This window comes from Scyliorhinus torazame, chromosome 17, assembly GCF_047496885.1.
Source record: "Scyliorhinus torazame isolate Kashiwa2021f chromosome 17, sScyTor2.1, whole genome shotgun sequence".
Classification (NCBI taxonomy): Eukaryota; Metazoa; Chordata; class Chondrichthyes; order Carcharhiniformes; family Scyliorhinidae; genus Scyliorhinus; species Scyliorhinus torazame.
The window spans coordinates 90,590,594-90,603,254 of NC_092723.1; the positions used below are offsets into that span (position 1 = coordinate 90,590,594).

Here is a 12,661-nt window from a genome sequence, read left to right on the forward strand (position 1 = left end):
GAACCGCACTGTTCCCGTTCAGTTTAACAACATCTAGTGAACCGCACTGTTCGCGCTCAGTGTAACGACATCTAGTGAACCGTTCTGTTCCCACTCTGTGTAACAACATCTTGTGAACCGCACTGTTCCCACTCTGTGTAACAACATCTAGTGAACCCCACTGTTCCCGTTCAGTTTAACAACATCTAGTGAACCGCACTGTTCGCGCTCAGTGTAACAACATCTAGTGAACCGCACTGTTCGCGCTCAGTGTAACGACATCTAGTGAACCGCACTGTTCCAACTCTGCGTAACAACATCTAGTGAACCGCACTGTTCGCGCTCAGTGTAACAACATCTAGTGAACCGTTCTGTTCCCACTCAGTGTAACAACATCTAGTGAACCGCACTGTTCGCGCTCAGTGTAACAACATCTAGTGAACCGTTCTGTTCCCACTCAGTGTAACAACATCTAGTGAACCGCACTGTTCCCGTTCAGTTTAACAACATCTAGTGAACCGCACTGTTCGCGCTCAGTGTAACAACATCTAGTGAACCGCACTGTTCCCACTCTGTGTAACAACATCTAGTGAACCCCACTATTCGCGCTCAGTGTAACAACATCTAGTGAACCGCACTGTTCCCACTCTGTGTAACAACATCTAGTGAACCCCACTGTTCGCGCTCAGTGTAACAACATCTAGTGAATCGTTCTGTTCGCGCTCAGTGTAACAACATCTAGTGAACCGCACTGTTCCCACTCTGTGTAACAACATCTAGTGAACCGCACTGTTCCCACTCTGTGTAACAACATCTAGTGAACCCCACTGTTCCTGTTCAGTGTAATGACATCTGGTGTACTGCATTGTTCCCGCTCATCTAGTGAACCGCACTGTTCCCACTCTGTGTAACAACATCTAGTGAACCGCACTGTTCCTGCTTAGTGTAACCACATCTAGTGAACTGCTCTGTTCCCGCTCAGTGTAACGACATCCAGTGAACCGTAGTGTTCCCGTTTAGTGTAACGACATCTAGTGAACCACACTATTCCTGCTCAATGTAACAACTTCTAGTGTACAGCAGTGTTCCCACTCAGTGTACCAACATCTAATGTACTGCAATGTTCCCGCTGCCTATAACAACAACTGGTGAACCGCACAGTTCCGGCGCAGTGTAACAACATCTAGTGTACCGTACTGATCCCGCATAGTGTAACCATGTCTAGTGTACCGCACTGTTTCCGTTCAGTGTAACGACATCTCGTGAACCACACTGTTTCCATTCAGTGTAACCACATCTTGTGAACCGCTCTGTGTAACGACATCTAGTAAACCGCACGTTCCTCTCAGTGTAACAGCATCTAGTGAACTGCATTGCTCCCGTTCAATGTAACGATATCTAATGGATTGCACTGTTCCCGCTCTGTGTTAATTGGAAAATAAAAGAACTGGGTGCACCAAATTTAAAAAAAAAAATCTGTCTGGGCAAGTCGTCTTCTTGGGATGCTTGTGAATGAATGAGTGAATGAATGTATACACCTACAAGTTCATCCTGCAGAGTGTTCAGTTAAGGAGCTCAGCCCTTAACTTTCTTTTCCAGATCTAGTGCTATCTCTGTGGTAAAGATTCTTCGAGTCCTCCGAGTGCTGAGACCTTTGAGAGCCATTAACAGAGCAAAGGGATTAAAGGTGAGCCACGGTGCCTTTGTGTGACTACATCTGAGTAAAACTGAATATACTCATCTATGTGGAGACCCTGAGGACATGTTTTGTGTGTTTGTGTACAGCTGTGTGTGTGTGTGAGGATAGGTGTGCTGTGTGTGAGTTGTGCATGCTTGGTTATTTGTATTAGTGCGTCTGTGTGTGAATACAGGTGTTAATACGCACCTGTAAGTATGCATGTGTGTGAGTAGATGAGTCAATGCATGTGTATTGTGAGCACACATGCGCGCATAGGGGTCAGTGTGAGTGCATGTGTATAACTATGCATGTGTTTATAAGTATATCAGTGTAAATACATATGAGAATTTGTCAATATATGTCTGCAGATATGCATATACATATGTGAGCACACATGAGTGTGTTATCATACATCACCTATGTGTACAGGGTCAATTATAAAGTTTGCCTTTGTTTTTTAATGCTCACTTTTGTCACCAGTGGAGTTAAAACTTAATTAAAATAGTCACACGAGCATTTCCATTGATCAACACAATATATTCAAAATTAATAGCATTTTCATTAGACGAAGGAGTGATGTTTAGGGAGGGAATTCAGAACTTAAGGCCCAGAGAGCAGAGGGAATGGCTGTCAAAGGTGGAGCAACTAATATCAGGGATGCTCAAGAGACCGGAGGAGTACAGGGCCAGAATTCACCATTTGAGAGATTTTGGGCGGAATTCTCCATCTCTGAGACTACGCGGGATTCTCCGTCTGTCGACGCTGAAATCTCAAAACGCGATTGGACGGAAAATAGCCGCCGACTCCAAAATTGGGGTAGGCGCTGGTTTGACGCCAAAACGGGATGCCCTAGCACCCTGAAAATAGTGTAAATGCGCCGCTCGCTGCACGGCACTTAAGTACCATAGGCATATCATTAGCAGGCCTGACTCCCTATTCTCCGGTGCCTCCGCGATTCACTGCCTCCAATGGGCCGAGTTCCCAACGGCGTGGTTCACTTGTGGTCTCAAAAACCATGAACATGCGCATGGCGGCGGCCTGCAGCGGCCGCGCCGTGGTCCGTGGCGGAGCTGGACCGTGTGAATCGGCTGTGTGCCCGACCCAGACCGCCTGGCCAATAATAGCCTGTATGATGCCCCACCTAGCCTACGATCGGCCCGCCCCCGAACATGGCGGCAGTGGACTGAGATCGCAGCTGCCGCGCACGTATCCAAACTGCTGGACCATATTAGATCTGGGGCTGGTTTAGCACAGTGGGCTAAATAGCTGGGTTGTAATGCAGATCAATGCCAGCAGCCCGGGTTCAATTCCCGTACTGGCCTCCCCGAGCAGGCGCCGGAATGTGGCAACTAGGGATTTTTCACAATAACTTCAGTGAAGCCTACTTGTGACAATAAGCGATTATTATTATCTATGCCGTCGGGACTTTGGCCGGTCGGGGGCGAAGAATAGCGGGGCGGGCCTCTGGCAGTGGCCGCAGGTGGGTGATATACGGCGCCGTGTACTTCCCGGTTACGCCGCTTTACGGATCCGATGAGATTCGTATCCGTGTCCCTGGTCAGTTGCCCCCCCACCGACCACTCTTGATAGGTGTCATCAGCCACAACTGCACAGTGTATGTTATACGTTTAGCTGCTGTTGTATAAAGAGTCAAAGGTTCTGCTCCTTTTCCACAAACGCCTTTAATTTACTTCAACAGACTCTGCACAAAACTCGAACATCACATCACCTGACACAGAGGCCACCTGATGTCCCTTTACATATCAGTGTCAATTATTGGATACTTAACATAAATGAGACAACTAATTGGAATGTCTCTCAACCCATTACCTAACAGTGGATAACCCCTGTCACCCAAGAGCCAACCCCACAGCCGGGTGGGGGCATTTCGAACATGTCAGGAATCGCCGAGTGTGCCAGGATGGAGGCGTTGTGCACACAGCCCGGGTATTGGGTGCAGGCATATGATGTGCAGCTGGTGGTCACATATCAACCACATGTTCATCGAGTGGAACCCCTTTCGGTTTGTGTCGAGTGGCATGTCATCTGAAGGTGCCTGTGGAGGGACATGCATCCTGTCGATCATCCCCTGGACCTGGGGCACCCTGTCAATGGCAGAGAATCCCAATACCCAGGCATCCTGTTGGTCTTGGTCCACATTGACGTGGATGTATTGAGCTGCCTGGGCATGTAGGGTCTCTGTGACACAGATCTGTGAGATCCCGGACAGGTCCCCACTCGGCGCCTGGAAGGACTCCATGGCGTAAAGGTTCAGGGCGACCGTCACCTTGATGTCCACTGGGAGAGGGAGTCTTCCCCCAAAACTTTGCGGTGCCAAATGTGCCATGATCTGGCAGATGTGTTGCACTGTCCATCTGCTCAGCTGGAGTCTTCGACGGCATGCCCCCCGACAGGTTCTCGAATGACAAGCGCTGCCAGTACACACGAGGCCTTATGCGGCGCCTCCTTCGAACCTCCTCCTCGGCTTGTGGGCCAGCCGGCTCTGCATTCTGGGCGGCTGCCTCCTGTACCTCTGCGGCACGCTCCGCAGTGCCAAACTGCATTGCTGCAGCTTCCTCCTCCTTGGCCAGCTCCAGCTCGTGCAGCCGCAGGGCATCCCCCAGGACTGAGGCAAGTAGCAGGAAGGCCACCATTGTCTACAGGGGGTGATATGCTGACATGTTAGCATGTAGCATGCCCCCGTGCCAAAACTGGTCCAACAGGCTACATGACGGCCCCGGTTGGCACTGCGGACTCTGACCCCCCCCCCAATCAAACATCCCTGCACCCCTGGCTCTGTCTGTGACCGGCAATGTGGGGGCCTCTGGCCCTGGCGCCTGTCCCTGATTCCAGGGGTACCATCGACCTTGCCAGCGGTACGCGCTGCAGCCCCTAACCGGCCCCCCCTGTAGGGGCTAAAGTGGCCGTTACCTTGGGTGTGCTGCTTGATACCCTGTCGGCAGGTGCAGGCTGCGTGTGGGGTTGTTATCGCGGAAATTAGGAAACTCACAGTGGGAGCGTAAATCCAGAGGTGATTCCCTATCCCTTGCCATGCAAATTTTTGTATGGCGGGGATTGTGAGGGATTCCCTCGTGAATCTCTATCGGGCCGCCATTTTGAGCAGGCGGCCTGATGGCGAGGCCCAGCAGCTGGCCCCCTTCCCCTGCTCAATACAATTACGCCGCCCCACTCAGGACTTTCTGGGTCAACACTCCCTTCGCCCACAGTGTGAGGGTGACCCGACCAGCCTCACCGACCTCCAACTGGGACCCTCATAAGAGAGACCCCCGCCAGAAACCACTCCAATTACAGAGACTCCTGCTGAAGATTTGCATTGTAAGGATGAGGGTGGCCTTTGGGGAAAACTCCTTCTAAGAGTTACCCCTTGGCCCACCTCGTGGTCAACTGCACGTGGGCCACAATGGGAAATGCCTGCTCCAATACTCGTCCATGTGAATCCCGGCCCAAAGGACTGGACATGGGCTTGCAGAATCCGGTGCCCGGCACATTTCGTGCGGGGTGCGAACCTTGATGCCGCCGCCAGCGGGGACCAGTGCATTGGAAGGGTGTTGATCCTATTTTTTTGCCAATGCTGGATTCTCCGTTACATCGGGAACTCCGCTATCGGTGGTGGGCAGTGGAGAGTAGATATCTCTGAGAATTGTAAGACTGAAGGAGGTTCTTTATTCTTTCATGGCTTGTGGGTATCACTGGCAAGGTCAGCAGCTACTGCCCTTTCCTTAATTTCCCTTAAACTGTGGGCAGTGGCGGACCTATATTTTTGGGGCCCTGAAGCTTGAACTGTTATGGGGGCCCCTTCGCAACCAGCAACGAGGTCTGGGTAACCACTGTTATCTTCTTCAATGGGGTTGTTCCACGACAGATCACCACAAATTTAAAAAAATGTAACCACTACATCTCAGATTTTGATTAAAATTGCTGTACTGGATTATCTCACATGTCAAAGTCACTGGTGTGAATAAAAATTTCCTATGCCTTATAGTTTTCGAGTTATGGGGGGATGAAAATTAGGGAAATGTTATATACATGCATGATGCTTCATAGAATGATGAAATAAAACATAGAAAGGACCACAGTCAATATAATCTTTTATTTTAGACACCTATGAGAATACATACTACATGAAGCACATTTTACAAAATACTCTTTTTTTTGTTTTTTCTGTGCGTATTCACGCACAGTTTTGTCATATGAGAGCTTCCTTGCAATGTCATTTTCTAGAGACAATATGCATAAAGAATTTAAGCGCTCTTCAGTCATGGTAGACCGAAATTTGTTCTTTATAAAGGATAGCTTTGAAAAATTACTTTCTGCTTCACAGCTCGTGATAGGCATTGTCAAGTACAGCTTAAGCGCAGTAGTAATATTGGGGAACACTTCAATTAGGTGTTGCTCACAAATAAGCTGAAGAGCTTCTGCGCATTGCATTTTAGATGGCGTGCTTTCTTCTGTGTTCTGGGATTTCCTAAAGTGCAAATATTCTTTGAACTGATAACACTCGTTTACTAATTTGTGGTCAATATCATCTTTGTAATACAATATTATAAGTTTAATACTGTCCTCATCAATTTCAGAATTGTTCACCAATTCTGAGAGGAACTTGAACCTTTTCGCAATCTGCTCATATGGGTCTTGCGTTAACTGGATTATCAAGCAGTCATAGAGTTGATATAGAACTTTTATCCTAAATTTGTCAGCTCCTCTCAAAGAAGCAATACCACTTGTTCCATCTGAAAATTTCCTTGTAACAAAGCGTTTGGAAGCATCAGAATAACTTGAAGTGATATCTTCACACAAACCTTTTGCTTCTGATTCATAGTGTGCAATCCTATCAGCTGAAATTTCTGTGAGTTCTTTAACAAACGAAAGTAAAGATGATAGCAGAAGAAACTTTCAAATACATCAAAACCAGGGGTTTGGAGTTTCTTACTTGTTGAAACGCTCCATCATTTCTTCCCAAACGACTGTTAAAATAGCATATTCCAGCTTTACCAACTTGTGGTATAAATTCTTTGCATCTCATTTACATTCAGGCTTCTCTTCTGAGTCTTCAAAAATATGTTTGAGAGTTTGTAAAATACCCATATATCCATTTTTAATTTCCCAGGATTGCTTTATAGTGTGCAGACCATCTAGTTAGAGAAAAATGTAGATTGCCCTGTGTGTTTAAAATCCCCCATCTTCGTGGAGATCCAGAAAAGAAAACATACAGCTCCTGCAAAATGCCAAAATAGTGAACAACTTCAGGTACAGTAGACACTGCCTTTTCTCCAACAAGGTTAAGTGAATGGGCTGCACATGGTACATAGTCTGCGTACCTGTTAATGTTTTTAAAGAGTGCTTGCAGCCCTTTCTCCGAGCCCTTCATGTTAGATGCATTATCATAGGACTGACCACGGATATTTTCAAGTGAAAGCTTATGTTCACCCAGGACTTGTTATATTTTGTTGAACAAGGTCGTGGATGAATGGTTTTCTATCGGTAAAAATGTTAAAAATCTCTCACAGGGTTTTCCATTATAGCAGTATCGAACCACAAGGGGTAATTATAATATTGTATCCTTATTGAAAAAAATTCTTGTCTGGACCGCTATCACGAGTGCTATCACGTTGAACATTCACGTTAGCATTGTGATTGCCTTGTCAACGGCTCCTCTTTTTTTGTTATGACACGTCATCTACTGTTTGTATTTCTGTCATAAATGTTAATAGTGTTTTAAATTATTTCCAATTATTTTATATTAAATATATTTAGAATGAAACATCCTTAATTTGAACCTTTTTTCATTTACGGCTAGCCTACATGATACTTTAATAATCTTTTAATTTTTATTTGAACTATTATTTTGTATTGAATTACACTATATTATTAATATTATTATTTTTTAAAAAACCCTTCTCATACAGTAGACCCCAAATTTTTAAGCAATGTGGACTAAAGTCACTTCTGGGGCCCCTCCGGGATTAGGGGCTCTGAAGCTTAAGCTTCATTAGTTTCATAGTAGATCCGCCCCTGACTGTGGGGCTTTCTTGGACATTTCAGGGGGCAGTTAAGGTTTAAGCATATTGTTGGAGTCATATAAAAGTCAGACCAGGTAGGGATGGTAGATTATCTTCCCGAAAGGGGCATCTCATAATCTTTTATTATTATTTTCACAAGTAGGCTTACATTAACACTGCAATGAAGTTACTGTGAAAAGCCCCTAGTTGCCACATTCCAGCGCCTGGTCGGGTACACAGAGGGAGAATTCGGAATGTCCAAATTACCTAACAGCACATCTTTTGGGACTTGTGGGAGGAAACCGGAGCACCCGGAGGAAATCCACGCAGACACAGGGAGAATGTGCAGACTCCTCATAGACAGTGAGCCAAGCGGGAATTGAACCTGGGACCCTGCCGCTGTGAAGCAATAGTGCTAACCAATGTGCTACTGTGCTGTCCTATCTATGTATTCCTGTAACCCAAGTTGCTCAACCTCACTGTTAATCTCCCGGCCAATCTTTGGGCCATCCGTAAACTTACTGATCCTACCCCCGACATTAGGGCAGCACTGTAGCACAAGTGGATAGCACTGTGGCTTCACAGCGCCAGGGTCCCAGGTTCGATTCCCTGCTGGGTCACTGTCTGTGCGGAGTCTGCACGTTCTCCCTGTGTCTGCGTGGGTTTTCTCCGGGTGCTCTGGTTTCCTCCCACAGTCCAAAGACGTGCAGGTTTGGTGGATTGGCCATGCTAAATTGCCCTTAGTGACCAAAAACGTTGAGGAGGGGTTATTGGACTACGGGGGATAGGGTGGAAGTGAGGGCTTAAGTGGGTCGGTGCAGTCTCGATGTGACGAATGGCCTCCTTCTGTACGGTATGTTCTGTGTTCAATTGTCATCTATGTCATTTTTATAAAGGACAAACAATAGGGGACCCAGCACAATTCCCTGTGATATGTACGCCACTAGACACTGGCTTCCAGACACTAAAGCAGCCAAGCCAATTTTGAATTTACCTTATCAAGCTACCCTGTATCCCATGTGCATTTGCCTTCTTTATACGTCTCCCATGTGGAACCTTGTCAAAGGCTTTCCTGAAATCCATGTAAACTACAACTGCACTACCCTCATCTGCACACCTGGTCACATGTTCAAAAAATTCAGTCAAATTTGATAGGCATGATCTCCCTCTGACAAAGCCATGCTGACCGTTCCTGATCAAATTTTGCCTCTCCAAGTGAAGATAGATCCTCTCCTTCAGAATTTTCTCCAATAGTTTCCCTACCACTGACGTGAGACTCACTGATCTGTAGTTCCTTGGCTTATCTTTACAACCTTTCTTAAATAGTGGGACCACATTAGCTGTTCTCCAGTCCTCTGGCATCTCCCTCGAGGCCATTACGTGTTTGCCTCTTCTTTTTTTTATAAATAAACAGTTTATTTCATGTTTTACTCTCAAATCTGGTACCTGTAAGTCATTGGAGCAGTTGAGGGCAAAAGATCTCAGGAAAACATACAACTTATTGGTCAATTCACTGATGGTGGGATCTGGGAACTGTGGGGCTGGAATTGACAGCGCACTGACCCAGGGCGTCGTAACACCCAGACGCTCAGTTTGATTCCTTGACGTTCAGGGGAAGGACCTACTCTTCTCTCTCTCTCTTTTTAAAAAAATAATTTTTATTCAAATTTTCACAAAATATCAACAACAAAATACAGAAAGAAAAGAACAAACCCCCAATAGACATAAATAATAAATTAACAGCCTTCATCAACACAAAGTCAAAAATACACGCCCACTCAAGAAAAAGGAACCCCCCCCCCCTCCCCCCCCCTTGAGTTGCTGCCGTTGCTGACGATCTTCTAACGTTGCCAGGAAGTCTAGGAACGCTTGCCACCGCCTGAAGAACCCTTGCACCGACCCCCTTAAGGCGAATTTCACCCTCTCCAATTTAATAAACCCCGTCATATCGCTGATCCAGGATTCCACGCTTGGGAGCCTCGCATCTTTCCACTGAAGAAGAATCCTTCGCCGGGCTACCAGGGACGCAAAGGCCAGAATACCGGCCTCTTTCGCCTCCTGCACTCCCGGCTCCTCTGCCACCCCAAATATTGCGAGCCCCCAGCCCGGCTTGACCCTGGAACCTACCACCCTCGACACCGTCCTCGCTACACCCTTCCAAAAGTCCTCCACGCCGGGCAAGCCCAGAACATGTGGGTGTCATATGCTGGACTCCCTGAGCACCTAACACACCTGTCCTTGCACCCAAAGAACCGGCTTATCCTTGCCCCGGTCATGTGAGCCCTATGCAGCACCTTAAATTGTATGAGGCTGAGCCTCGTGCAAGAGGAGGAAGAGTTCACCCTCCCCAGGGCATCCGCCCACATCCCCTCATCGATCTCCTCACCCAACTCCTCCTCCCACTTACCCTTTAGCTCCTCCACCGAGGCCTCCTCCTCCTCCTGCATCACCTGATACGTTGCCGAGATCCTCCCCTCTCCAACCCACACCCCCGACAGCACCCTGTCCTGGACCCCGCGTGGCGGTAACAGTGGGAACTCCACCACCTGCCGCCGAACAAACACCCTTACCTGCATATATCTGAAGGTGTTCCCCGGGAGGGAGCCAAAACTTCTCCTCCAGCTCACCCAGGCTTGCGAACTTCCCGTCCACAAACAGGTCCCCCATCCTAATACCTACCCTATGCCAGCTCAGAAACCCTCCGTCCATCCTCCCCGGGACAAATCGGCGGTTCCCCAGAATCGGGAACCACACCGAGGCCCCCCCCCGTGAAGTCTCCATTGCCCCCAAAGTTTGAGGGTAGCCGCCACCACCGAGCTCGTGGTATACCTCGTTGGAGGAAGCGGTAGCGACGCCGACACCAGAGCCTCCAGGCTCGTGCCCACACAGGACGCCATCTCCAGCCTCTTCCATGCCGCCTCATCCCTCTCCATCACCCACTTACGCACCATTGCCACGTTGGCGGCCCAATAATACCCACAGAGGTTAGGCAGCGCCAACCCCCCACCCATCCCTGCACCGCCCCAGGAACACCCTTCTCACCCCCGGGGTCTTCTGCGCCCACAGAAACCCCATAACGCTCCTGTTAACCCACCTGAAGAAGGCCCTGGGGATCAGGATGAGGAGGCATTGGAACAGGAACAAAAACCTCGGGAACACCGTCATTTTAACTGACTGCATCCTTCCCGCCAGGGAGAGTGGCAGCACGTCCCACCTCTTAAACTCCTCCTCCATCTGCTCCACTAGCCTCATGAAGTTAAGCTTATGTAGGGCCCCCCAGCTCCTAACCACCTGGACCCCCAGGTACCTGAAACTCCTCTCCGCCCTTTTTAGCGGGAGCTCACCAATCCCCCTCTCCTGGTCCCCCGGGTGCACTGCAAACAACTCGCTCTTCCCCATATTAAGCTTGTACCCGGAGAAATCTCCAAATTCCCTAAGGGTCCTCATCATCTCCGGCATTCCCCCCACCGGGTCTGCCACACATAGCAGCAAATCATCCACATAGAGCAACACCCGATGCTCCTCCCCATCCCGCACCAGCCCCCTCCAGTTCCTCGACTTCCTCAACACCATGGCCAGGGGTTCAATCGCCAGTACAAAGAGCAGGGGGGACAGGGGACACCCCTGCCTCATCCTCCGGTGTAGCCAGAATACTCTGACCTCTTTCTGTTCGTGGCCACACTCGCCACTGGGGCCTTATACAGCAGCCTCACCCACCTGACGAACCCCTCCCCTCCCCGAACCTTTTCAACACCTCCCACAGGTACCCCCACTCCACCCTATCAAAGGCCTTCTCCGCATCCATCGCTGCCACTATCTCCGCCTCCCCTTCCAGCGCCGTCATCATATAACATTCAAGAGCCTCCGTACATTAGTATTCAACTGCCTCCCTTTCACGAACCCCGTCTGATCCTCGTGTATGACCTGCGGCACACGGGTCATACACGGTCCTCATGGCCAAAATCTTTGCCAGCAACTTTGCATCTACATTTAAGAGTGAGATCGGCCTATATGACCCACACTGTAGGGGATCCTTGTCCCGCTTCAGGATCAGGGAAATCAGCGCTCTAGACATCGTCGGGGGTGGAGCCCCCCTATCCCTTGCCTCGTTGAAGGTCCTTATCAACACCGGGCCCAGCAGGTCCGCATACTTCTTGTAAAATTCAACCGGGAACCCATCCGGCCCCGGTGCCTTCCCCGCCTGCATGTTCCCTATCCCTTTGACCAACTCCTCCAACCCAACCGGCGCCCCCAACCCCGCCACCTGCCCCTCCTCCACCCTCGGAAATCTCAGCCGGTCCAGGAAGCGACCCATCCCTCCCTCTTCCAGTGGGGGCTTAGACCGGTACAGTTCCTCGTAGAAGTCCCTGAAGACCCCATTGATACCCACCGCACTTCGCAACGTGCTCCGTCCTCCATCCCTAACTCCCCCGATCTCCCTATCTGCCCCTCGCTTCCGAAGCCGGGGCGCCAGCATCCGGCTCGCCTTATCTCCTTATTCATATACCGTCCCCTGCGCCTTCCTCCACTGCGCCTCCGTCTTCCTGGTGGTCAACAAATCGAACTCAGCCTGGAGGCTACGCCGCTCCTTAAGCAATCCCTCCTCCGGGGCCTCCGCGTACCTCCTATCCACCCTCACCATCTCCCCCACCAACCTCTCCCTCTCTCTCCTCTCCTCCCTCTCCTTGTGTGCCCTAATGGAGATCAGCTCTCCTCTGACATCCTCCTTCAGCGCCTCCCAGACCACCCCTATTTGCACCTCCCCATTGTCATTAGCCTCCAGGTACCTCTCTATACACTTCCGGACCTGCCCGCTTACCTCCTCATCCGCCAGCAACCCCACCTCTAGGCACCACAGCGGGCGCTGGTCCCTCTCCTCCCCCAACTCGAGGTCCACCGAGTGCGGAGCATGATCAGAAATGGCTATCGCCGAGTATCCTCCACGCTCGGAATCAGCGCCCTGCTCATGACAAAAAAGTCAATC

General features: G+C 49.5%; 1 protein-coding gene across 12 annotated transcripts in view; it reads left to right on the plus strand.

The window, feature by feature from the left end:
- LOC140393996 (voltage-dependent L-type calcium channel subunit alpha-1S-like) overlaps nucleotides 1-12,661 on the plus strand; it is an 804,045-nt gene that overhangs the window by 324,699 nt on the left and 466,685 nt on the right. For all 12 annotated transcript variants that reach the window (XM_072480735.1, XM_072480727.1, XM_072480737.1 and 9 more), the window contains one exon: nucleotides 1,579-1,666. In XM_072480735.1, the coding sequence (XP_072336836.1) occupies nucleotides 1,579-1,666 (88 nt within the window). The remainder of the gene's footprint in view (nucleotides 1-1,578; nucleotides 1,667-12,661) is intronic.